The 26,623-nt window shown below is 49.4% G+C and overlaps 2 protein-coding genes across 2 annotated transcripts in view; one reads left to right on the forward strand and one right to left on the reverse strand.

Annotated features, from left to right (window-relative positions):
• LAG3 (lymphocyte activating 3) overlaps nucleotides 1-26,623 on the reverse strand; it is a 326,415-nt gene that overhangs the window by 122,157 nt on the left and 177,635 nt on the right. The gene's annotated exons all lie outside the window — the stretch shown is intronic.
• On the forward strand, nucleotides 12,116-26,413 carry PIANP (PILR alpha associated neural protein). The gene is made up of 6 exons (XM_050967622.1): nucleotides 12,116-12,191; nucleotides 20,200-20,268; nucleotides 20,513-21,078; nucleotides 21,255-21,336; nucleotides 21,654-21,881; nucleotides 22,998-26,413. The coding sequence occupies exons 2-6, from the start codon at nucleotides 20,252-20,254 to the stop codon at nucleotides 23,017-23,019; spliced, it is 915 nt and encodes a 304-aa protein (XP_050823579.1). The 5' UTR covers nucleotides 12,116-12,191; nucleotides 20,200-20,251; the 3' UTR covers nucleotides 23,020-26,413.

The raw sequence follows: 26,623 nt of genomic DNA on the forward strand, positions 1-26,623 counted from the left end.
GCCCCCTGTTGGTTCTCAGCTCCCATGCTGGATCCCTGCCGTCCCTGCAAATGGGCTGCCCCAAGCACGTGCTTGCTTTTCTGGTGCCTACAGCTGCCCGGGTTAAGGATATTACTGTGTAAGGCTCTTTCACTGGTAAAAGATCTTGTATACCTATGGAGCCTTAAGTCCATAGGGAATCAGTGTTATACCCTGAACCCATGGAGGGGTAGAGCCCAGAGCCCACAGAGGGGTAAAGATGGGTGCCTTATACCTGGAGCCCTAGGAACTGGGAAAAGGTTAGGGTGACAAAATTAACTGGGTTATACCAGGAGGCCATGGAAGGGTAAAGGTGGGTGCCCTACAGTGTGTGTAACAGAATTTTGTGTGGGTAACACCTGACCCCACAATATGATGATTATAGAATATCAAGGTTGGAAGGGACCTCAGGAGGTCATCTAGTCTAACCCCCTGCTCAAAGCAGGACCAATCCCCAGACAGATTTCTGTCCCAGATCCCTAAATGGCCCCCTCAAGAATTGAGCTTACAATGCTGGGTTTAGCAGGTCAGTGCTCAAACCACTGAGCTATCCCTCCCCCCTCTCAGTTAGACCATAAGCATGTGAGGAAGAACCAGGCAATCAAGCACTTGAGAGAGAAAATGCTTGGTACCACCTAGGGTGACCAGATGTCCCGATTTTATAGGGATGGTCCTGATTTTTGGGTTTTTTTCTTATATAGGCTTCTATTACCCTCATCCCCTGTCCCAATTTTTCACATTTGCTGTCTGGTCACCCTAGTACCACCTCAAAGCCCTGACCCCCCTGTTCAATGTCTCATCTTAGCCATGGCTTTCCCTGATGCTTTGGAAGGAGATTAAAAATATCCCTCACAGAAAATATGGGAGGGAGGGGGAATCTCTTCCTTAACCTGCCAGTGGCCAGCTAAAATCCTGAAGCAGGAGAGATAAACCAGAAGTGAGCCCCAGGGCTATTGAGACTCCTCCCCTGCCCCCCCATCACAAGCAACCCCATCACATTCTTAATTTGTCCATCTCTCTCTTAAAACTAATTAAGTTGTTTGCCCCTAAAACTCCGGTTGGGAAGCTACATTTGTAACAATTAGACCTCTCCATTCACAAGGTCAGGAATAGATTATTGGCTCCTGGGCCTGGTCCACACTTGAAAGTATCATAGGTATAACTATTTAGGTTTAGGTTTGGTTTATAGTATAAAAGCCATAGTGTGGACATGGTTACACCGGTATAAAGATGACTTATACCTGTAAAAGTTATTTCCTTTTTTGTATAGTATAAAGCAACTCTATACTAATGGTATGTCTACATTGCCTACGTTACAGCATGGCAGCACTACGACATGAGCAGTGTAGACACATTTTATCACCACGGAACAGCTCTCTCGGCGATAAAAAAAACGCACCCCGAACAAATTACTGTCTATACTGCCGCTTTTCATCACTAAAACTTTTGGCGCTCGAGGGGTGTTTTTTCACACCCCTGAACGACTAAAGTTTTAGCACTGAAAGTGGTAGTGTTGACACAGCCTTATGTAACTGCATGCACAGTAAAGGGGTTGTACAACTTTAGCAATACTGGTACGTAGTTAAATTGGTACAACTTTCTAATGTTGAAAGGCCCAAGTTCTCTCTGGTCTAGCTCACTAGATCCTACTCCCTATATTAAAATATATTTACTTGCAGTATGTATACAGTTCCAGAAAGGGTGCAGCCCTGGTAAATAGGGGAGACAAAGTTGGAACTCAAACTATGTGCAAGCCCGTTTGTGTCTGTAGTTGTTTTCTTTACAAAATACCTCCTGATGAAGAAGGATTGTGATTCCATATATTATGATACACCCTGCACACAGGTGGGAATGGAACTCACCTGAACTTCTCACCCCCAGGGAATGCCTACAGTAGAGTTTTACATCAAATTAATTGATTGCCAGTTATATTGAGGTAATTAACACATTTGTAAGGGCTAATCTGGACACTCTGCAAATGCACTTTCAAGGACAAAAATATTTGTGGTTTAAGTTAGGGTATGGGCAAAAATAGTGTGTTTTTTCTGTTGTGTTAGCTCAATCGAGTTAGCTTAACATGATTAGAAAGCCCAGTTAAGGGCATATCTTCACTAGGGACATGTCTGTGATAGAAAAAAAAGGTGACTTTTTACAATGAGCAAGTTATCTCACTGTAAACTCCTAATGTAGACAAGGCAAGTGGGTGAGGCTCTTTTGAGCATCATACTGGACTCATGCTGGGTCACTTTATTGGGGAAAGCTGTGAATCTGTGGTACTGGAGTTAACAGTTTCCTGACACTCTCCACACACCACAGGTGGTGAGGAATATAGAGGGAACAGTTTCTAGGAAGACAGAAAGGGATGGGGGAAGAGCTGTCAGTGGTCAGGTTACAAGGCAGAATTAACAAGAGATCTCTGTCTCTTATCACTGTTTCCGTATTTGGGTCTAATTCACCATTGCTTTACATCTTGTGTAGTCCCTTCCACCAGCACAAAGTGAATACACAGCAGATATAGAATGTAGGATTTGCAGCATTTTATAACTCTCTCCCCTACCCCTATCTCCTGCTCCTTCCATCTCAGGTTTTATCTCTCTATTGATCCATTTCTCTCACACTCTCCGATACGCTTGCTGCCTTTCATTATTAGTCAGATAAAGCCAGGCAGCTCCATCATCCTAGCTACGTGATCCTGTCTCTGTCCTAGCTCTGCACCCCTACCCTTCACCCATCTCATGTGCTAGATTGTACTGCTGCCTCTCTGCTTCCATTTCATGCAGCTGTGGGGCTAACACAAGGAAGAGGCCTGTGGAAGTCTCCTGTGTAATCCAGACTCTGAAGTGCCCTCGAGCTGAGGTTCCCACTGTCCCCCCTCAGACGCTCATTCTAATCTCTCACTAAGACTCTCCTGTAACCTCACCGTAGCACAGTAAAGCATAGCCTTCCCCTGCCCTTAGACCCTACTCTAGAGTGGTCAAGTTTTGTGATATTTGGTGTTTTTCTTAAAGTCCCAGCTCCTGGAGCAATGAGAAATTCAGCTTTTATTTTTTTGAAAAAGTAGTTTCTACCCTCATGGCTACTGAGGAAAACTGCAAATATGATTCCAGTGTAATCTAAAACTGGAAGGCAAAGAAAAGGAAACCAACATTTATTATTTTAAAAAATCTCTCATATTCTAGGTCAATCTCATTATTTTGGGGCCTGACTCATGATTTTTGAATGCTTGGGGCTGACAAATGTTTCTAGCCCTCTCTCTAAAACCCATCCCCTCACTCCGCCCTAACCATAGCCTCCCCGCCCCCTTCCATGAAACCCCACTCCCTTCGTCCCCTAACTTCATCCTATCTCACTCTAAACCCATTAGGGCGTATCTACATTATTACAATGTGTTACTCCATTTGAATACAGCAGCGAAGAAATGAGATAGATGGCATGGTGTTCATCATGATTTGCCTTGCTCCACGCTGACTGGTCACAGTCAGCATTATGTAATTCTTCACAATTGTGTTGAAACATGGAAAAATTCATAGATACATACATTTTAAGGCCAGAAAAGACCATTTTGATCTTTCATTCTGACCTTCTTTATATCACAGGCCATGGAATTTCAACGAGTTGCCCCTGTGTTATGCCCAATAATTTGTATATTACTAAAGCATATCTTCCATGCAGGCATCCACTCCTGATATTAATACTCCAAGAGATAGAAAATCCACCACTTCCCCTAGTAGTTGTTCCACCCTCATTGTTAAACACGTGCGCCTTATTTCTAATTTGAATTTGTCTGGCTTCAGCTTCCAGCCATTGGTTCTTGTTATGTATTTCTCTTTATATTGAAGATCCCTTTAGTACCCAGTATTTTCTCCCATGAAGGTACTTATACATTGTAATCAAGTTATCTCTCAGTCTCCTTTTAGATAAGCTAAACAGATGGAGCACTTTAAGTCTCTCACTGTAAGGAATTTGTTCCAGTTTTCAAATAATTTGTGTAGCTTTCCTCTGCACACTCTCCAATTTTCCAACATCCTTTTAAAGATGTGGACACCAGAACTGGGTGCAGAATTCAGGTATTGGTCCCATCAGTGCTGTAACCAGCAGTAAAATCACCTTCCTTTTCCTACTCCCCTGTTTATACATCCAAGGATCACAGTCACCTTTTTTGCCACAGTGGGAGTTCATATTGTTTACCCAATACAACCCCTAAATCCTTTTCAGAATCACTGCTTTCCAGGATACAGTCCCTCGTTCTTTAGGTGTGGCCCAGCATTCCTTTTTCCTAGATGTATAACTTTGCATTTGCCTGTATTAAGACACATATTGCCTGAATGGGCCCAGGTTACCAACCAATCCAGATCACTCTTTATGACTGCCCCGGTCTCATCACTATTAAGCCCTCCGCTAATCTTTGTATCATCTGCAAAGTTTATCAGGAGTGATTGAATATTTACTTCCAGATCATTGATGAAAAAGTTGAATAGTTGTGCATCTAGTACTGGTCCATGCAGAACAACACTAGAAACACTCAAATTTGATGATGAATCATCACTGCTGCTACTTTTGGGGGAACGGTAAATAATGAAGTGACAGGTCACTGGTACAGAGTAATCTGGATGACTTGGGAAGCTGGGGGCAAGCAAACAATATGTTTTCATATGGCTAAATGTAAATGTATACTTCTAGGGACAAAGAATGAAGGCCATACTTACACGACAGGGGACTCTATCCTGGAAAGTAGTGACTCTGAAAAAGACCTCAGGGTCATAGTGGATAATCTTCTGAACATGAGCTGCCACAGGACACTGTCCAAAAGGATTCATGTGATCTTGGGGTTCATAAACAGAGGAATCCTGAGTAGGAGCAGAGAGTACCTCTTTATTTGGCATTGGTGCAACTGCTGCTGGAATACTGTGTCCAGTTCTGGTGTCCACAATTAAGGAAGAATGTTGATAAGAGAGGGTGCAGAGAAGAGGAACAAAAATGATTAAAAGATTAGAAAACATGCCTTCTAGTGCTAGACTCAAGGAGCTCTACCTAGTTAGCTTAACAAAGAGATGGTTAAGGGGTGACTGGATTACAGTCTATAAGCACCTACATGGGGAACAAATCTTTAATAATAGGCTCTTCAATCTAGCAGAGACAGGTATAACATGAAGGTGGCTAGAAGCTGAAGCTAGAAAAATTCAGACTGGAAATAAGGAGTAAAATTTTAACAGACCAACTAATCAAGAATTGTGTGGATTCTCCATCCCTAACAATTTTTATTCAAGATTGGATGTTTGTCTAACAGATCTGCTCTAGGAATTATTTTGGCGAAGTTCTGTGGGCTGTGTTCTACAGGAGATCAGACTAGAATCAGGGGTGGGCAAACTACAGCCTGCAGGCTGGATCCGGCCCATCAGAGCTTTGGATCCGACCTGCGGGATTGCCACCCCCATGAAATGTCCCTGCGGCCCGAGGAGCTTCAGGGGAGGTATCCATAGGCAAGTGAAGTGCATGAAACCCCAGGGGCTGCAGGGACATGGTGCTGGCCGCTTCCAGGAGCAGCATGACATGGGGACAGGGCAGGCAAGGAGCCTGCCCTGGCACTAGTGTGCACCGCTGCCATCCTGGAGCCGCTCCAGGTAAGAGGCACTGGGCTGGAGCCTGCACCCTGCACCCCTCCTGCACCCAGCACCCCAACTCCCTGCCCTGAGCTCCCTGCTGCACCCTGCCTGCACCTCAACCCCCTGCCCTGAGCCCCTTGCTTCACCTTACACCCCTCCCTGCACCCCAACCCACTGCCCTGAGCCTCCTCCCACACTTGCACCCCTCCTTGCACCCCAACTCGCTGCTCTGAGCCTCCTCCCACACCTCACACCCCTACTGCACCCCAACTCCTTGCCCTGAGCCCCCTGCTGCAGCTCACACCCCTCCTGCACTCCAACCCCCTGCCCCGAGCCCCCTGCTGCACCTCACACTCCTTCTGCACCTCAACCCACTGCCCTGAGACCCCTCCCACACCTGCACCCCTCCCTGCATCCCAACCCCCTGCCATGAGCCCCCTCCCACACTCCTCACTCCCTTCTGCACCCCAGCGCCCTTCCCTGAGCCCCCTCATACACCCCGCACCCCTCCTCTGCCACAATCCCTTGCCCTGAGCCCCTTCCTGCACACCACACCCCCTCCTATACCCTGCACTCCCTCCTGCACCCCAACCCCCTGCCCCAGCCCTACATTCACGGCCTGCATGCAATTTCCCCACCCAGATGTGGCCCTCAGGCCAAAAAGTTTGCCCACCCCTGGACTAGATCACAGTCATCCCTTCTGGCCTTGGACTCTATGACTTTTTGATACTGTATAGTGCCAATTTTTTAACCAGAATGTCATGAAATACTAAGTCAAACACCATACAAAGCTCCAAGTCTATTACATCTACACAGTTACTTTTATCATCCAAACATATAATCTTATCAAACATTGAAATCAGGTAGTTGGGTAAGATCTATTCTTCATAAACCATGTTGACTGGCATTCATTATATTCCTATCCTCTCATTCTTTATCAGTTGAATCCTGTACCAGCTTTTCTATTATTTTATCCAGGATTGATGTCAGGTTAACTCGCCTATGGTTATTCAGGTCATCCTGCTTGCCTTTTTTGAGTACTGGCACAACATTAGCACTCTTCCAGTCATATGGAATTTTGCCAGTATTCCAAGAGTTATCAAACATTAACATCAGCAGGCCAGAGATCTCCTCAGCCAACTCTTTTAGGACTCTTGGGTGCAAGTTATCTGGGTGCTAATTTAAAAAGGTTTATCTCTGGTAGAGGCTGTTTAACATCCTCCTTAGTTACTAATGGACTGGAAAGCAGTTAATCTATTCCTCAAGTGATATGAGTACATCATCCTGCTCCTTTCCAAATACAGAATAGAAGTATTTATTAACACTTCTGCATTTTCTACATCATTAACATTTCTACCATCTCCAGCTAGCAATGTGTCTATATCACTGCTAGGTTTTGTTTCTTTGTTTTGGGGGTGGGGGTGGTTGTGGTAGTGGTTAGGATATATCATTGCCATAACAGATAGGGCATGAGCCTGACCTCACAGTACCACTATCACCCTAATCAATACCTTAAGCTCACTCTGATCCTTTAACCTTTACACTACCCTAAGTTTAACCCCTTCCAAGTAATACCCTGTGCATAATGTCACCCTATCCACCTTCTCTAAACCCTAAGCCTTAATACCTCATCCCAACCCTTTCATCTAAACTTCACAGTAACAAGCCCGTTCACCAATCTCACCCTAATCCCTTACTCTGTTGTCACTATACCTTCTCACCTTAATCACACCGCAACCCCTAACTCAAAGCATTCCCCTAAACCAGGGCCAGATTAACCTTTTGTGGGCCTGGCTCCAAACATATTTGTGGGCCCCCATGGAGACAATGGTGCATGGCACAGGGAGATCAGTCCCCTGACCGAGGGGCCAGCCAGGGGCAATGAGGCATGGCATGGCAAAGACCTCCGCACTCCGCCCAGCCCAGTGTGAGGGCACTATTTACAAACCGGCAGTTGCCAGACGCACAGTGGCCCGCCCAGCCCTGTGCTGCCAGCATGCCCCTTCCCTGTGGGGGCGGGCCCATGCCATGCCACACAGCCCCCCCTGGACCTGCTATGTCCAGCGCCTCCCTAGACCTCCTCCACATATGCACAGCACCCTACACAACACCGCCCCTGCCCAGCACCCCCCTGCCCACAGCCCCACCACAACTGCCCAGAATCTCACACAGAACCCTCACTCCCTAGTGCCCCAACACACAGATCATCCCTGCCCCCTTACAGTCGACCCACTCCCCCACGTCCTGCCTCCCGGCCACACTCACTGGCCCTGCTGGGAGATAACTGTGTCTGCCTGACTGAGCCAGCAGCGCAGCCAGGGCTAGTCCCTGGGTGGGGATTCACTCCGGCCCCTCTGGAGTGGCACAGTCAGCCAAGCCAGAGTGCCTGCCCCAGTCAGACTTCCTCAGGACCCACTTGCCTGGAGGGGCCCAGCCAAGTCTCCCATTTTGTCCCCAGGCATCTGCACCAGTCCCAGGCAGCTCAGCTCTGGGGAGACGGATGAGACCCCATAAATGATGGGAAGTAGAGACTGCTTGGAGCTGGAGGTGCACTGGGGTCCGGCCACGGGGCAGAGATGCTGGGTGGGGGCCAGAGGGCAGATATGAGCTCTCGGCTGGCCGGTGGGCAGGCCGAGAGGAGCAAGTGGTGGTTGGGGGTGGAAGCCAGCAGTCTGGCGGGGTCTCGGAGCACAAGTGGAGCAGGCCGGGGTCTCTTCTGAGCATGGGCCCGGCTCCATGGCACCATTGAAACCCAGGACTGCCCTAACCTCCCTGTGACCTGCCCATCCTACCCCCTTAAAATAAAAAGCCCCTTAGCCAGACATTAACTCCCCAATGCCCATTCCCTAAATTTGCCATAACCCCTTCAGCTCAATCTCACCCACATATCAATCAGCCTAGCACCCTCCTGTCCTTTCTGCCTACCCGCCTCATCTGTCTGTCTCTCTCCTTTTCTTGACACCCTTGCATTATCTTCACTCCAGGAAAGGCGGGGGGTGGGGCTTGCTCTGTATCTCCCATTTCTCTGGCTCCTTCTTCCTATGTTTTTGCTCTTGGGAGGATTTTCAGTCTTTGCATCATTTGGATCTTTGCCCTTTAACTGACCTTTTTCCTGATTGAATTTTCTCCTCTCCTTTGTGCTTCCCAATTATAATAAATGCATTCACCAGAATTTGAAAAGGTCAGCAGGAGCCTGAGTGGCTGGTTTAGCCCCTTCTGGAGCCTCATACTCCTTAGTTAACTCCTAGGTCATGAAAGAGGAAGGTAGGAGTGGGAGAGAGGGAGAAAGCATGCAGTCTTCTCCTGGCTAACATGCATAGGGTTAAGATGTCTGATTTTGGGAGAAGTGGTGGTGCCATGTCCCCCACTCACAGTGGGGTGTCCCTGGTCCTCTATATATCGCTGGCTGCATAAAGCGAGTGTGGTGAGGATTAGCAGACTGAGGGTTGTACAAATCATTTGCACAAGTCCCAGGAGGGCTAGAGGTGAAAAGGTTGGAGAATGGGAGAGCAGCCTAGTGGTTTGAGTATTGGCCTCCTAAACCCAGGGTTGTGAGTTCAATCCTTGAGGGGGCCATTTGGGGAACTGGAGGTTAAAAAAAAAAAAAGTGTCTGGGGATTTGTCCTGCTTTGAGCAGGGGGTTGGACTAGATGATCTCCTAAGGTCCCATCCAACCCTGATATTCTGTGACCCCGCCCCCACACACACACATAAAACCATGGAGAAGAAGGAGAGATAAGGGGCTCCAAGGCATACATAGGTAGATCTCTCTCCAGACACACACACTAAAATTCTCCCAATGCAAACACAAATCCTGATCACAACATACACACTGACATCCCTCCAAACACACAAGATCTTACCATCAACTACACATGCATGCTGATACCCCACACACTCACTGATTCTCCAGACACAAGAAACACACACTGATTCTCCTAAACAGGCATGTTAAAGCACACATCGACCACATATATACACACATGAAATAAACATACTGACACCCTCAAACAACTGACTATGCTTTATTGGCATGACAATCTATAGAAGTGTTGACAAAGTGTAATAGACACAGACTCTTCATATGTCTGTCAAAGGTGGGTATAGTCTGTTTCAGGCTTCACACAGTTCTTGAGGTTTGGTCCTCTTGTCATCAATGTCCATGCCAAATGCAATGACAGGTTGCTATATAGTGTGATGCTGTCCCTACCTTTTCTGTCTGTCTCCCAAAGTCAGGAAGAGTCTTTCCTCATTCCTTAGGAGATGAGAATTTGAGGAAATGGCTCTCTTGCTCCTTCATATTTCAGAGTCTGGAATGAAAAATGTCTTTCTGTTTTAGTCTCTCCTCTGTCAACTGTTGGTTGCACAGTTGCTCCCCTCTGGATTTAGACTATGTTTTGTGTTTAGTACTTTGTGGGGAAGGGAATACTTGCCTGTTGATACCCCCACAACCCCTCAGACACACACGCCTGACCCCTCTAGCCTCAAACACACACTCAAAGATTTACCGAAAACAAGCATGGATGCTTCCCCCAAGCACAGCTATTCCCATACAGAAACAGCCAGGGATTGATCCAAATAACAAATAGACATAGGGAATCAAACACCAAATACAGGGTGAAGCCCTTTCCTAAGCAAATCATACTCTCCTCTGATGGACACCCTGTCTCAATACATTTTGGCAACACTTGTATAGCTTGTCATGCCAATAAAATATGTAAAGTACTACTAAATTGGCACACACAAACACATTTTCATACACTGAAACATAAACATTTCCACAGACATCCCCAAATACACACAGCAACACATCCAAATACACACTCAGACGCACATACACATTGACACACAGAGCATGGACACTGATGCGTTCCCCCAAACACACACACTGACACACAGTACATCTGTCACCTACACACCCTGCCATGCATAAACACCCCCAGACACGCAAACAGTTCAGTTCACTACTTTAGAAGGATAACAACTGTTGCCCAAGTTTGATGTAGAGGATGACAAATAGGTTCTGAAGATCTGAAGTTTGGGGAAAGGGGAGTCCAGTAAGGATATTAGAGAGAGGAAGATCCTAGTGGCATCAGAAGAGATCTGAAGTGGGCATCTGGTAGAGGAAGAGGGTATGGGAGAGTGGCAGTCCTGTTCTGGTAGGGCACTATGCTGAAAGTGTTGGGTGGAGGGTCTCCAAAGAAGGGCTGCTGCAGAGAGGAGGGGTCCAGGATTTAGAGGAGATATTGGGGAAGGGGGAGGGTTCCAGGGGTGACTCTTGGGAGGGTAATCCCTGGGTAATTTCTGCATGAGGCAAGGATCAGAAGATTCCAGAGGAGGGGAATGTCCTGGAGGTGGGATATTCTGGGTGGGTGTTGGGGGGTCTTTGGGGAGAGAGGAGATTACAGAGGTGAGGTTACAGGATTGGGAAGGGGGAGGAGATTTTGGAAGGTATATGAGGGAGAGGGCTCCAGGGGGCAGAGATGCTGCGAAGAAGTGAGTCCAGCGGGAAGATTGTGGAGAGGGGCTTCCCAAGGAGTGGGTCGCGGGCTTCTGCATCTCTCCCCCCAAGGACAGACCTTTCTGGCGTCTGACTTCACTGGCTAGCGCTCAAGCCACAAGTGACGGGTCCCTTGGAGACACCTCTCTCCATAGCAACGTAATCGCTTCCCGTTAAGATCCTGAGAATAAGCAGCAAGATGAGCGGGGGAAAGAGACAGACCGACTGAGCCCGGGGAGGGGTCGGGTCTTGCTGCAGGGAGCAGGAGGGCTCGGCAGCGGGGGGGCAGGTCTGTTGGGGGCCAGAGGGCGGGGGGTGGCTGGGATGTGCGAGGCGCTGGGGGGCGGGAAAGGGGGAGCTCGGGGGCTGGGCGGGGGCACTGGGGGGCGGGAAAGGGGGAGCTCGGGGGCTGGGCGGGGGCACTGGGGGGCGGGAAAGGGGGAGCTCGGGGGCTGGGCGGGGGGCGCTGGGGGGCTGGGCGGGGGCACTGGGGGGCGGGAAAGGGGGAGCTCGGGGGCTGGGCGGGGGCACTGGGGAGCGGGAAAGGGGGAGCTCGGGGGCGGGAAACGGGGAGCTCGGGGGCGGGAAAGGGGGAGCTCGGGGCTGGGCGGGGGGCGCTGGGGGGCTGGGCGGGGGGCGCTCGGGGGCGGGAAAGGGGGAGCTCGGGGGCTGGGCGGGGGCACTGGGGAGCGGGAAAGGGGGAGCTCGGGGCTGGGCGGCGGCGGGCAGAGGCAGGACCGAGGCTCTCGGGCTCCAGTCGCTCTGAGCTGCCCGCGGGGCCCCAGTCTCGGTTCTCCCGCCCCCCAGCCCCGCCTGCACAGCGAGCCGCGGCTGCGGCTGCTCGGCGGCCCGGCAGCCAGGGGGTTAACGGCAGCCAGCGAGGAGAGACAGAGGCAGGACGGGGCTGGCCCAGCCCTCGGCAGCTGTTTATTTCCAGACGGTCTCTGCTCTCCTGCAGCCCGGGCTGAGCCCCGCCGAGCCGCCCGGCCATGAGAGGCACCTGCCGCAGCCGAGCCCCCCCAGCGCCGGGCCCCTTCGCGCCGGCTGGCCCCCGGGCGTCCGCCCGCAAGGTGAGTTTGTGCCCGGGCGCCGCGGGGATGCGGCTGGGTGGGCGGGGCTGGGGAGCGGGGCGCATCCCTGACCGCGTCCTTCCTCCCCTGCCCGCCTGGCCCCGCGGCGTCCTGAGCGCCCCTCACCTGGCTCCGGGGCGGGGGCCTCGCGCCCTGTCCAGCACCCGCAGCCCTGCGGCCCCCGCGCACGCCCGGAGACCTGTTGTGCTGGCGGGAGCGTGCAGGGGAGACCGGAGAGCCGAGGATTTGGACATAGGGGACGGGGAGGCAGAGAATCAACATACTTGTTACACACGGGGAGGGGGGGTCATCACAACCCAGCCCCTGGGTGCCCGGGATCCGCACCCGCAGAGCGTTACCAGGGGGGCTCACACTCGCAGCTCCCAAATGCAGATCTGCGCCCAGTGCACAAGCACTGCCTTCACACCTCTGGCCCCAAGCACAGGGAAATCCACCCCCAAAAGGCACACACCTCTAATCGTTCCCCGGACAGTGGGCACCTGGGCACACTGGGATCTATGCCCTAGGACACTTGCATTAGAATTCCCATTGCCAGTCACTGAACACTTCAGAATCCTTATCCCAGTGCATTAACATTGGGTTAACACTCCCAGCACCATGGGATCAACACGGTGGGTACTAGCACAGGATTCACAATCTCAGCTGGCACAGCATCCACAGATACTCATCACCCTGGATTCAAACTCTCAGCATCCAAACACAGCTACATCCCACAGGATGTGAGATCCAAAAGTTCCCAGCCCCATGCGCAATGACAGTGGAATAGCCCAAGTGCATTAGTACCATGATTTCAACATCCCCCTAGCTCCCCAGGGCACTAGCGTTTGCAAGTCACACTCCCAGCCTCCTAACCCCACCCAAGTGCAGCAGAATCCACACCTTAAGGCAAATGCCTCCTGTCCCAGTTCTCTAACCTGGGATTCACACTTCCTGCCCTAAAAACCAGAGCAAATCGCACCTTGAACCACTAGCACCACTATTTGCACTCCTACTGATTAAGTATGGTGGGATTGGCACTCTGGCACATTAGCCCTGAGATTCACACCACCAATGCCCAGGCTCAATGGAGTCTGCTGCTAGACACTACCAATGGGATTCACAGTCCCAGACCCCAGTCTGTCGAGGTTCTTATGCTGATGGCTGCCACCGCAGTATCTGAACACTTCTCAGTGACAGCCATGATATCACTCTCTTCATTGCTGAGGGATGGGTGGGTCATGCTCAGTTTTGGTTTGTTTTTTTAAATTATTATAAAGAGGAGGAATTTGGAGTGGGTCAGGCTGGGCAAAGAGGGAGTTTGCCTTTAGCTCTCAATGAGGTGGAGTTAATGGGGAATGTTATTTTATCTGATCGTGAGGTCCATAGTCTTGGCCCAGCTCCTATGGATGTTCTGTTCCTCATAATCATGAGCCTTCTCCCCACACCCCACCCCCCGTTGACAATTTCACTATTTCAGTGGAAAGTAATTGTCATGTGAAGCCATAATTGCAGAGGGAGAGGTGATGGAATGCTCATGTCACTGGGGTCAGTCCCATGGAGGGCTTTGAATATCAGGATGGAGAACCTGAATTGGGCTCTGTGTTCAATGGGGGCCCTGCGTGGGGTGCAGAGAACCAGGGTGATGCATTCCAGCAAAATGCGTTGCCGAACAAACAGACTGATGCATTCTGAATTAGCCGAAGCTCTCTGAAGGTAACATGCTTCATTCCTATATAGAGTATTGCAACAGTCTTATTTAGATGTTACAAATATACAGATCACTATGGCCAGAGCCAAGTCAGATAGAATTAGGTGCAATCTTTAGACCATCCCTGGCTACCTTCTTCCCACTAGCATGACCTATCTTGTATGTATTCAGCTTTAGCCAGTTGCTCATCATTCAGATGTTGTTCACTGCAAGACATCAAGAAAGCTGTGAGATTTATAGTTTCCAAGGCCACAAGGGACCATTGTGATCATCTCATTTGACCTCCTGTATAGCATAGAGCATAGAATTCCACCAATTTTATTTCCTGCATCAATCCCACAGCTTCTGGATGAGCTACAGCATATCTTTTAGAAATATATCCATTTAAAGACATTCCACCACAGTCCTAGGTAAACTTGTCTATTGTGGGATCCTTATTGTTAAAAATTTGCACCTTATTTAAATTTGTCTCACTTCAACTTTCAGCAGTTGGACTGTGCAGATAACAGCTGATGCAGAGTTGGCTATTATCTGCTTATTGCTGGCACCTCAGCCCTTGCCGTCTCCCTAGTTCTCTCTACAGTTTTATATTGAATAGGATAGCAGGGAGAATTGAGCGTTCTTGGCTCCCATCCATGAGAGGCATTGGCATGATAAACTGCATGCAACAGGATCTGCACTTCAGGACACTAGCAGTGGGAGTCATATACGCAGCATCCAAGAGGAGCATCATGTCAGGTTCAGGCTACTAACACAGGAATGCACGCTTCTAACCCATGAGTGCAATAGACTGCCCAGGGCATTAGTGCTGAGAGGCATATTGCCAGTTCCTTGGCACAGTGGGATTCATGCTTTGTGGCACAAGCACCAAAATTTACACTCCCGGTTTCCAAGAACTGTGGGATCTCTGCCACAGGAAACCAGAACCAGTGAGTGAATGCAGCTGGCTACACAACCCAAAGTAACAGCACTGGAATTCACGTTCCCAGCCTCTAAGCACAATGAGATCTTTTCCTAGTTAATACATTAGCCACAGTATTCACAGTCTAAGTCTGGGTGCATAGTGCGTGTAACGCTGCCTGCAGTGACTCAAGAACATGGTACCAACCTCAGGGCAGAGTGTTAGGAACCCGGGTGCAAATGCCAATTCAGTTGTGAGTTCTACACTTAGATTTCAGCAACTGAGTGTCAAGTGGAAACTCCTCAGGCACTTTAACAGCCGTATCATGGAGTCACAGACAATCCCTTTGGGTACACTGATCTATCTTGCCACCCAAGTGAGCCTACCTCTGTGATAGATGGTCTCTTACACCAAGAATCACAGCAGTATTCAGGCTACTCTCAGTCCCAAAGGACCAGTCACTTACCCCAGGTCAGTTGCACATTAGATCTCCCACCAAAGACAGCACTTGGAGCCAATCTTACAGTAAACTATATACAGATTTATTAAATAGGAAAGGGAAATTAAAGAGTTATTTACAAGGATAAAGCAAGTAAACATAGATACACAAATGAGTTACAGTCTTATGTTTCATCAGGTAATAGAAGCTTCTGTAATAAGCAAACTCTATATGTCCGTTAGGGCTAACCCATGCTGAGCAGCTGGGGATCTCTTTCTTATGCCTAGAAACACCGCCTCCCGTGAGCCCAAGCTGCATAGAGATCCCAAGTTCCTTTTGTTTGGGGTTTTTATTCCCCTACTGACATATGCTCTAAGTTGCAAATTTAGCTGATAGAAGGAGTCCCCTTGCATGACTCTTCTTCACAAGGAGAAGGGCAGAACAGTAAACGTTTTTTATCCTTTTGTTGATGGTACACAGGGAAATTACAGTCTCAACATCCCATAATAGTCCATCTGGTATTGATGGACCTTTCCTTTTGGGAAGGCTGTAACACCCTTCTGTTGAAGATCAGCAGCTTACACTAATTGATGTCTCTCTCCTGTAGGGGGTTTACACAGTTCAGAGGTTCACAATACAACTGCTCAAATATTGCCTTACAATATGGGTAGGGCCCTACCAAATTCGCGGCCATAAAAAATGCATCATGGACCATGAAATCTGGTCTTTTGTGTGCTTTTACCCTATACTAAACAGATTTCACAGGGGAGACCAGCGTTTCTCAAATTGGGGGCCCTGACCCAAAAAGGAGTTGCAGGAGGGTTGCAAGGTTATTTTGGGGGGGCTCATGGTATTGCCACCCTTACTTCTGTGCTGCCTTGAGAGCTGGGTGACTGGAGAGTGGCAGCTGTTGACCAGGCACCCAGCTCTGAAGACAGCACCCCGCCAGCAGCAGCACAGAAGTCAGGGTGGCAATACCATACCATGGCACCCTGACTTCTGCGTTGCTGCCTTCAGAGCAGGGTGGCCCAAGAGGGGCGGCTGCTGACTGAGGCCCAGCTCTGCAGGCAGCAGCACAGAAGTAAGGGTGGCAATACACCATACCATGCCATCCTTCCTTCTGTACTGCTGCTGGCAGCAGCTCTGCTTTCAGAGCTGGGCTCCCAGCCAGCAGCCGCTACTCTCCAGCTGCCCAGCTCTGAAGGCAGCACTGCCATCAGCACAGAAGTAAGGGCAACAGTACCGCAACCCTCATCCCAAATAACCATGCAACCCCTTCCCCCCACAACTCCTTTTTGGGTCAAGATGCCTACAATTACACCACCTTGAAATTTCAGATTTAAATAGCTGAAATCATGAAATTTATGATTTTTAAAATCCTATGACTGTGAAATTGACCAAAATGGACTGTGAATTTGGTAGGGGCCTAAATATGGGATACAGATGTTGTGAGATTAATGAATGCAGCAACTCACAAGCATTCAATAGAGACTAAACATCCTTATAATTCTAATAGTAGTATTTTAACAATACTAACACACAGGTGAGCCAGACTGATTCCAGTGGTGTGTTTGTCAGTCTTCAGGTGAGACAAGGGGACCAGGGCATGAACTAGAACCTGGTCTGCCAGCATCAGAGTGGGATCCCCACCCAAGGGCACCAGAACTCCTGCTTCCAGCCCCTGGGTAAAGCAGGATTCAGACTCCCAGCTTATGAGCACAGGAAGATCTGCACCTGAGGGTACCAGCCTGGGAGTCACATTTCCTGCTGCCAGAGGCAATGGCATCCACACCCCCAGGACATTAGGGCTGGAATTCACACTTTCATGCACACAGGTACTGTGCTACAGGGTGCAAGCACCAGGATTTGCATTCCCAGATCTTTAACACAGCCTGAGGCACTAACACACAAATTCAAACTTACAGCCCCTAAGCATAGCAGGATCTGCATTAGAGGGCATTAGCACTGGGATTCATGCGACCTGCACCTAAACTCTCACTCGTGCTGGGATTCCACTCCCAACATCCCCTCCCAAGTATAGGTGGAATGATGCTTCAGTTCACTAGCACAGAGATTTACACTCTCATCCTCTGTGTAGGATTCCCATCCCCAGGACAATAGCAGTGGGATTCCTACTCCCAGCCATTGAGTGCAGAAAGATCTGCACCACAGAGCACTACCTCTGTAATTCACATTCCCAGCCCCTAAACACAGCAGGATCCTTATTCTGGGGCCCTAATGTCTAGTGCAGTCTGGGCAGGTGGTAAGCTGCACCTCAGAAGACTATTCCTAGGATTCACACCCCAACCTCCTGAGCCTGGTGGCACATTAGCAGGACATTAGCACTGGGTTTCACAATTTATTCCCAAAATACAAAGGGGTTCATACTCTGGGGCACTAGCATCAGGGTTTGCTACTAGTCTCTCAAGCATGTTTAATCTTCTAGGGCAACGTGATAATAATCCAGATAACCTGGGTCCTGACAGGAATCCTTTGGGCTCTGCAGGAATCTCACCCCGTCTTTGGGCTGAGCTGCATATAAACTCCTTTCATGCGAGTACTAGATCCCCTCTATCCATCACAGCTTGGGAGTAATATAACCCCTGCATCAATGAGATGCAGTGGCAAGAATGGCTACTGATCTCCCCCAGGGCCAGCTCCAAGGTTTTTGTCACCCCAAGCAGCCAAAAAAAAAAAAAAAGTTACGATCAGGTCTACCGCCGCCACTTCAGTCTTCGGAGGCAATTCAGCAGCTGGTCCTTTGCTCCGAGAGGGAATGAGGGACCCACCAGCGAATTGCCGCTGAAGAGCCAGACATGCCGCCCCTCTTGGTTGGCAGCCCCAAGCACCTGCTTGCTGGGCTGGTGCCTGGAGCCAGCCCTGAGGGAAACCCCAGGTTCTCTTCACAGGGTGATCCTGTCACGTGTGGGAGGGGGAGAGATTGCATTAGCAGATGGATGAGATTTTTTTTTCCTCTGTGAACCTGGTTTAAATATTTAGCAGAAGCGACCTAAAAATATCCCCACATAACATATCAGGGAGGGCATCTCCCTTGCCCCACAGCTTGTATGACACTTGTTACCTACCAATCGGAAGGGACTTTCATTTAAAAGGGTGGGGGGGGGAGGTTGCTTTTAATTAATGATATGCCTGGGGGAAACTAAACAGGAGGAGATAGCAAAAACCTCTGAAGGGCTCTGTGGAGCTCGGGCAACAGATTGGACCTCGAGTCAGCCCTGGCAGGACATTCTCCATGCTCAGTCATTCATGAGCTTCACCCAGACATATGCACACACAGGCTGTTTTCCACCCCTCCACAGGGTACCAAGACAGCATCAGGAAGCTATCAATGGGTCAGTCTGTCTCTCTCTCACACACACACTAGGGTGACCAGATGTCCAGATTTTATAGTGACAGTCCTGATTTTTGGGTCTTTTTCTTATATAGGCTCCTATTACCCCCCATCCCCTGTCTCAATTTTTCATGCTTGCTGTCTGGTCACCCTAACACACACAGACACCCATTGACCCTTGGGTTACTATTATGTAGCGGCCACAAAGAAATTTGCAGAGTATTCATATTGATTTTCTGTGTAAAGGTTTTGCTTTATAATGGACTCTCAGTGTCAGGCACCTCCTCACCCCCCACATCTCAGAAAAGAGTCTGGGACTCCACTGGGCACTGCTTAGAGGGAGGGGCCTGAGAGATGGAGCATCTCAAGGGCATGAAGGGTAGCAACACCATGCCTCCTAGTGCCAGGCTAAAATGTAGGGAGAATGGGCATGGCCAGACTATAAATCCAATCAACAAAGTCAGCCCGTAGTTTACTATTATCTATGCTAGGTAACAATATTTTAATAGAGAAAGTGGGAAAGAGTGGCAGAAAGGAGGGTGTGTCTGTGAGAGAGAGAGACAAAGAAAGAAAAGAGACCTGGAACAGAGTGTATGGAAAAGCTAATTTCATGTTAGCCAATGGGAATGTAAACACTAAATATTTGATGGGCACACTTTTGCTCTTAAATTCTTTAGCGGGTCTGGACTTTTGTAGATGATTCACTCTCACTTTCATAATTTTCTTTATCACTGTTGTTTTTTTCCCATTTTCTCTTTCTTTGTCTGACACACAATGGAAGAGTCTCTTTTTTTAATAACTGCATTACTCACTCCACACTATAAACAAACATAGGAATGAAAATTCCAACTTGTTCTAGTGACAAGCAAACAAAGATACTGAATTCCTCTCTTGACCTTCAGACACAGCAGTCCCTGGGGAAACTGTGTTGTGTGTGTGTGCACATGCATGAGTGTTTGTGTGACTAAGTGTGTGCATATGCCCTTGTGTGTATTTTTGTGCACTGTGTGCATGCAGGGGAAGGAGGGTATGCCTATGTGAGTCTGCAGCTTGTGTGTATTTTCAAGATGGGTGCCTGTGGGCTGTGTGGACTGAGGAGCCTCAGCAGAGCTGTTTGTTGGGGCCCAGGCCATGAATAGCCAGGGATGATTGAAGGCTGCACATCAGTACTGAGGGACACCAGGAATGGTGGAGATGAGCTTATTTAGTCTATGGAAGAGAAGAATGAGGGGGGATAGCAGCCTTCAACTACCTGAAGGGAGGTTCCAAAAAGGATGGAGCTAGACTGTTCTCAGTGGTGGCAGATGACAGAACAAGAAGCAATGGTCTCAAGTTGCAGTAGGGGAGGTCTAGGTTGGATATTAGGAAAAACTATTTTACTAGGATGATGTTGAAGCACTGGAATAGGTTAACTAGGGAGGTATTGGAATCTCCATCCTTAGAGGTTTTTAAGGTCAGGCTTGACAAAGCCCTGGCTGGGATGATTTATTTGGTCTTGGTCCTGCTTCGAGCAGGGGGTTGAACTAGATGACCTCCTGAGGTCTCTTCCAACCCTAATCTGCTATGATTCTATGATGTGCACTGAATCTCCTTTTTTTGTCTTTTTAGTGAAGAATATGAGACGAGGTGGTTGCTGAGTGAAGAAACTGTTGCCTCTGCTATGGAGTCAGGTACCTGGTAAGTTCACAACTTCCAAAGTTAACTAATAATGTAGAAGGCACAACACAGAATGGGAAAGGAGCACTGACAAGTGGGGAAGCTCCCAGATACTCCCGTCACAGCCTTTCCTTGCAAGAGCCACCATAGGAAGGGGGTAGGAATGCTGGCTGTGATGGGAGCTCTCAGTAACTCCAGTCCTGGAATCTCCCAGCAGGAGGTGCTCTTCTGCTCTCTCTCACTCTCTCTCTCTCTCTCCCCACAGTGTAATGCTCCCACTGGTTTCCTGCCTCCATTCCCTGCAGCTCTGGACCGTCCTGCTTGTGGCCTTAGCAGTCTCTTCACATGGCGTCTGGTCACTTCGTTCCCGGAGTCCCCTTGCTCCTCGGCCACTCTGTGCCCGTCGCAGCCCCTTAGCTGCCAGGCCTGTTTGCATTTGGGACAAGATCTCACAGTCAGAGAGAGACTCTCGCTTCATCACACTGCGCCAGCGATCTCTGATGCCACGGGACGGGGAGCTGCGTCATGTGATGCGGCTGAGGCGTCAGGCCCCAGGGGCCCGGCCTGCCACCCCTTCTGGGTTTGAGGAGGGGCTGCCTTCATCCCAGTACCCCTGGGCCATTGTATGGGGCCCCACAGTGTCAGATGAGGATGGAGGTGACCCCAACTCAGCCAATCCAGGCTTCCCACCTCTGGGTTACACCTTTGTTTCACCACATGGGATGGCGACATCACAACCCAACTCCCACTCACTGCTGCACAATGCGGGGCTCAACCTGCGGGAGACCCCCGCCACACTGAGGCCCTTCTTGTTTGGGCCCCGGGGGGAAGGTAAATCTGCTCCACATCTCTTTCACCCTGCTCCTAATGGCACCTCCTGCTGGGAAAGGCCAGGAGTGCACTTTGGGGGGGGAGGGCTCCACACACCAAGCCCTCCTGCCCCTTTCCCTGCAGTGCCTTTGGCTGGATGCCAAATGTGGCTCTCACACACTCTCTCTGTCTCTCAGGTGTGGATCCTCAGCTGTATGTTACTATCACAATCTCCATCATTATTGTCCTAGTTGCCACTGGGATAATATTCAAGTTCTGGTGAGTGAGGTTTACGGGTGTGGATGTCGTCCACTTGGTCATCTGCAAGACTGCTCTGGGAGTGAGTGGAATCCACTAGTTCTGAGGGCTCACAGGGCCAGAGATACTGCTTGGACTTGGGGGGAGGGGCTTTAGGGACAAGGATCTCGCTGTGCTCAGGGGCTGTGTGCATGAGGAAGGTTTGGACATGGACCCCACTGGTCTCAGGGTTCTGGGTGTATCAGGGGCTTAGGGGCACAGACCCCACCATTCTCAAGGTTCTGGGTACCTTAGGGGACGAGGCCTCCCCCCGTCTCAGTGACTCTCTCTCATTGCAGCTGGGACCGTAGTCAGAAGCGTCGTCGTCACTCTGGCCAGCGGAGTGGGGTGCAGCAGCAGGAAAGTCAGCAGCCACTCACAGACCTGTCGCCCACCACAGTCAGCATCCTGGGACCCTACGGAGACACACTGATCCCGACACCTGAGACGGAGGAGCCCAGGCAGGTCCAGGAGGGTGTAGAGAAACTGGGGGGCCAGGGGAAGAGCAGGACCTTCCAGCTCAACCGGTGAGTGACAGAAAGGAGGAGAGTGAGATGGGGGTAGAGACAGGGGAAGAGAGAGAGGATGAAAAGAACGCTGGAACAGCAAGAGACAGAGGGAGAGAGAGTGCAATTCTCTGATGAATGTCTTTGAAGCCCAGGGCAAAGGGAGATTGTTTAGTGAGGGAACCAAGTGGGGAAAAGAGCGAATCTGGGGAAGGGAGCTGTCCAGTGCTCAGGGGTCTGTGAGCCCGGGTTGTCCTCTCTCTAAGGGAAGGGCCTGGAGCCCTGTCGCTTGAGATGCTAGGAACTAGGAGCCTTGGGGAGAGGGCGGGGATAGGAAACAGTCCTAGCCAGGAAGGGAAAGGGCAGAGGTGAAAGTAAGCCAGTACATCCTGGAAAGGTGTACCGGCAAGAGCCAGTTTGCCATACCAGTATGGTCTGGCTTCCCCAGGGGGCAATTTAAAGGACCTGGGGCTCCCAACAGGGGCTAGCACCCCAGGCCCTTTAAATTGCCACCAGAGCCCCACTGCTGGAGCCCTGGGGTAGGGCTTCGGGACTCTGGGGGCTATTTAAAAAGTCTGGGGCTCTGGCTGCTTCTACCACCCCAGCCCTTTAAATAGTTGCCAGAGCCCCACCACTACTACTCCAGGGCTCCGGTGGCTATTTAAAGGGCTGGGGCGGTAGAAGCAGGGGTGCCCTGGGACCTTTAAATAGCCCCCAGAGCCCAGGGGTAGCGAGGGGCTCCAGGGGCTATTTAAAGGGCCTGGGGCTCCAGCTGTCTCTGCCGCACCGGTCCTTTAAATAGCTGTGGAAGCCGCGCCACTTCCCCAGGGCTCCTCAGCTATTTAAAGGGCTGGGGCGGTAGAAGCAGGGGAGCCCTGGGCCCTTTAAATAGCCCCCAGAGCCCTGGACTGCTGCTACCCCGGTGGGGGGGGCACTTACCTTACAGGGTGGGCTGGGGCTGACTCTGACTCCCTCAGCCACGCCTCTTCCACCCTAGGCCACGCCCCTTCCAGGGGCCAGAGCTGGCCCCAGCATACCAGTAAGTCACTGGACTTACTTTCACCCCTGGGAGAGGGGGACCTGAGGAGGCATCTTCCATCTCTGATTCTTTTTATTTCACTCCCTTTTTCCCCCCAGGATCCCACTGGTAAATCTGTGAGAGCAGCGGAGCTGGCTTCCACAACCCCTCTTGTCACATCCAGGGAGTATTCTGTTGCCTCTGCTACACCAGGAATGATTTGTTTGTGTCACAACTTTCCACCACTGTCATTTACTTAACCATCACAGGATGTACTCAGGCAATGGACAGACTAGACCTCACTGGTCCTATGCTGCGGGGGAGAGAAAGCATGGGGGTAACCCACAAGATGGAGTGACAAAGGAGCGGGGGGCACAAGAGCAGTTGGTGTTGTGAAATCTAAACCTCCTGACCCTCCCCCAACATATACACACGCACTTTGATCTCTGAGGATAACCCACCAGTGCATGCCTAACATGGGGGTAGGGGAGGTGGAGATGCAGGGTCCTACCCCCAGTCCCAACCCCTCTGTTTGTTCCTTCCTGTGTCGTGTGCTTTGAAGTATCTTTCAACTAGCTGGAGCTCCGTGGTTGCAGAATTCCCAGCCTTAGGCAGGGATTCCAATGGAGTAGGGGGGTGTCTTCTGCTAAGGCCTTGACCTCTCCTGAGGGATCCAGGTGCTGGCAGCAGCTAGTGGTGCGTGTTGGGAAGACCTCACTCAGCACCTGCCCCCCATTCCCTGGAGGAACCTTGCCTCTCCCTCTGTCAGTTCTGTCTTTTTGTTTTCTCTTTCTCCCAATGTTCCTCCTCCTCTCTCTGTCTCTTCCTCTATCACCCGGTCATCATCATCTTCTCTCTCTCACTGGGAAAGGCTGCAGAATAGTTTCTGTGCTCACCCTGCTTCCAGGCACTCAGATCTCTTTGACCCCACCTCACCAAGATTTGGTCTCCACTCCAAGGTGATGTTTTCAGAAAACTTGAGGCAAAATCCTCTGGCCATTTTGTAGTTCAGGAAGTATGAAAAACAAGCCTGAGCAAGGTAACTGCCCTGCGTACAATCCTGTACAAGTCTTTTATAGGGCTACTGCAAAAGCAGTTGAAGCATGACACATGAAGATGGATAGCTGGGAACTGGGGCATTGGCTAGGTGTTGGGTGGGGAAGTGGTTTGGATTTAACAAAGGTCTGATGATGGTTTCAGCTGAGTCTTCTATCAGGACCCAAGCATCCCAAATGGGGTGAGGAAAGGGCAGCGGAGGCAGTGAGGGACTGGCAAAGAAGGGACCCACCCTGTCCATGTTGCAAAAGGGAGCAGTTCAGAGGCCATATATGGGAATGTTTTGAGGGTGCTATATACCATTCAGTTATTCCTGGACTGCCCCCAGCCTGTCAGACAGCACTTGTGAGAGATGAAGAGAAGGACAGACAGAGGTGGGATATTCACAGGCAATTAGGATGAGGCCGAATACCTAGGACACAATGGCTATGTCATCACTGCCAGAAAAGGTGTGTTTGTACAATCCTAGTGGACACAAAGCTCTGGAGTCTCTGTGACGATGGAGCTAGTTGAGGTCAACTATTGTTTGGGCGTATAACATTGACCTCATCTACCTATCTTGCAGTAAATAGTGCCTGTGCCTTGTCCCCACTAGGATTTTACAGTGAGCTAGCCACGAAAGCTCATGCTCCAATATGTGTTAGTCTATAAGGTGCCACAGGACTCTTTGCTGCTTTTGCAGATCCAGACTAACACGGCTACACCTCTGATACTTTTCTAGTATAGATGAGGCTTAAATTTAGGTTATCAAATCTTCAATCCATTTACCTGATGAGCTAGGGATGACTGTTCTGCCTTCCCATTTGCAGCAAGAAATTACATAAAACATATTTGTGGCACATACTGCTAATTCAGTGCATGCTGAGTGTTTTAGAGAATTTACAAGCTCTGCTGGCAAGAGGTGTGTTAGTAACTCAAGTGAAATGTTTTTGGCAAATAGTAATTTCACCAAAAATGCATTTTTGGAGCATGAAAATGATTTGCAAATCCAGTTTGAATTAAATGAATAATTTTGACTAAAAAAAGAAAAAGTTTAACAATTTTGAAATGTTTTGGTTTGACTTTTCAAAATGGCTTTTCATTTTCAAATTTGGCCAATTTGAGAAGGGTGAAAACGTTCTGAAAATGGCCAAATAAAAATGAAATGCCCTACCCTCCCCACAAGTATATCATTTTGAGTCAACTACAACAGTTTGGTCTATGCAAAATGACATTTTTTTCAGATTTTCAACTGGACTTTTTTTTTTTTTTTTTTTTTTTTTTTGGGTAGATTGGCTTCAGTCTGACTTAAACTGAATATTTTTTCTGGTTTGGCCTCCCAAACTGAAAAAATCTGTTTTTTGCTCACTTATGTTTGTGAACTCTGCAAGCTCTCAGTATACTGATTTCCTTTATTTAAAAGAAAAGAAACAAACCTAGGAAATGAAATGCAAAAACTTTGTGACTACAACGTTAAATTGGCACAAAAAATCAGTAAATGCGGAAGAGAAGTCTCCTGTAGCAACATTACCTCAAATATATTGCACATGTAAAATGTTTTCTTAGTCTAATTTTTCTAACTAAATATTTAGTTTAATATGCTACTGTTAGTATCATTCACTATCTCACCTGAAACATACAGGATGTGCTATACAATCAAATTAACTGTCCTGAACAAACTTTCTCTGCTGCATTTTAGGACTTTAACTGAACAATCAAAACGTGTTACCAAAACTTCTTGCATTTGGTAAATAATCTCACTGAGCCTGATTCTTCCCCGCCTGGAGCCTTATGAAGTAACCATTTCAGCTGTGTACACTGAGGCTGAAACACTCCCACATCAAATTGTGCACTTGCTCATGCCCAGTTGGCACAGGTGTAAATGACAATACAAGGCTGGGAGAACCAGGCCTTCTGTCTCTCCGGATCTAGCAGTTTTCCCCTTCCCCACAGATGAGTTGAGTCCTGCAGTAGGAAGTCCTGACTGGACCCTGGCCTGCGCTCCAGATCCCCTAGCACACATCAGTCAATGTTTCCTTGCAGGCTCAGCCCCGCCTCAGGCAGGCAGAGTCAGAGAGATAGCAACAGGCCAGCTTCTTTCACTGCCTGCCAGTCCCCACTTCCTTGGCCTGCTGTTTTTCTTACCTATCTTTTTCCCTCCTCCTACTCTCACTTCACGCTCCCACCCCACGCATCTCTTGCCTCCTGCTGTTTCAGTCTCCCCCTTCTTTTCTTGTTCGCTCTCTCCTGCTCTGTCTTGTTCTGTTTCTTCCCCCACCCATCTCTTTCTATTCTTCCCTTTGTGTCTTCCCCCTTGACTTGCTCTTCCTCTCCCCCACCCCTGTGCGCTGTGATATATATTTTTGTAGGATTATCTTCTCCTTGTGGTGAAATATTCAGTTCTTGTGGGATGTAAGTTTCAACATTTTTAAATAAACCTTTACAAAATACTGAAAACAAAATTGCTACAGCTGTGTATGGTGTCACGGCAGGGAGCCCAAGAGGGCCATCACGCCAGGGAGACTGGGATGGGGGCATCACACGTACAATCCTCTGTCCTGGGCCATAGAGGAGGCAGAATTCAACCCCATTCAATCCTGGGCTTCAGCCCTCTCCTCTAACACACATGCATTGCTCCCTGCTCTTGTGGGATCTCCTGCCTTCCATGCAAAGTGCCCTCTCTCTGCCACGGGATGCAGGCTCCATGTTC

The sequence above is a fragment of the Gopherus flavomarginatus genome, chromosome 1 (assembly GCF_025201925.1).
Source record: "Gopherus flavomarginatus isolate rGopFla2 chromosome 1, rGopFla2.mat.asm, whole genome shotgun sequence".
In the NCBI taxonomy this organism is placed as follows: Eukaryota; Metazoa; Chordata; order Testudines; family Testudinidae; genus Gopherus; species Gopherus flavomarginatus.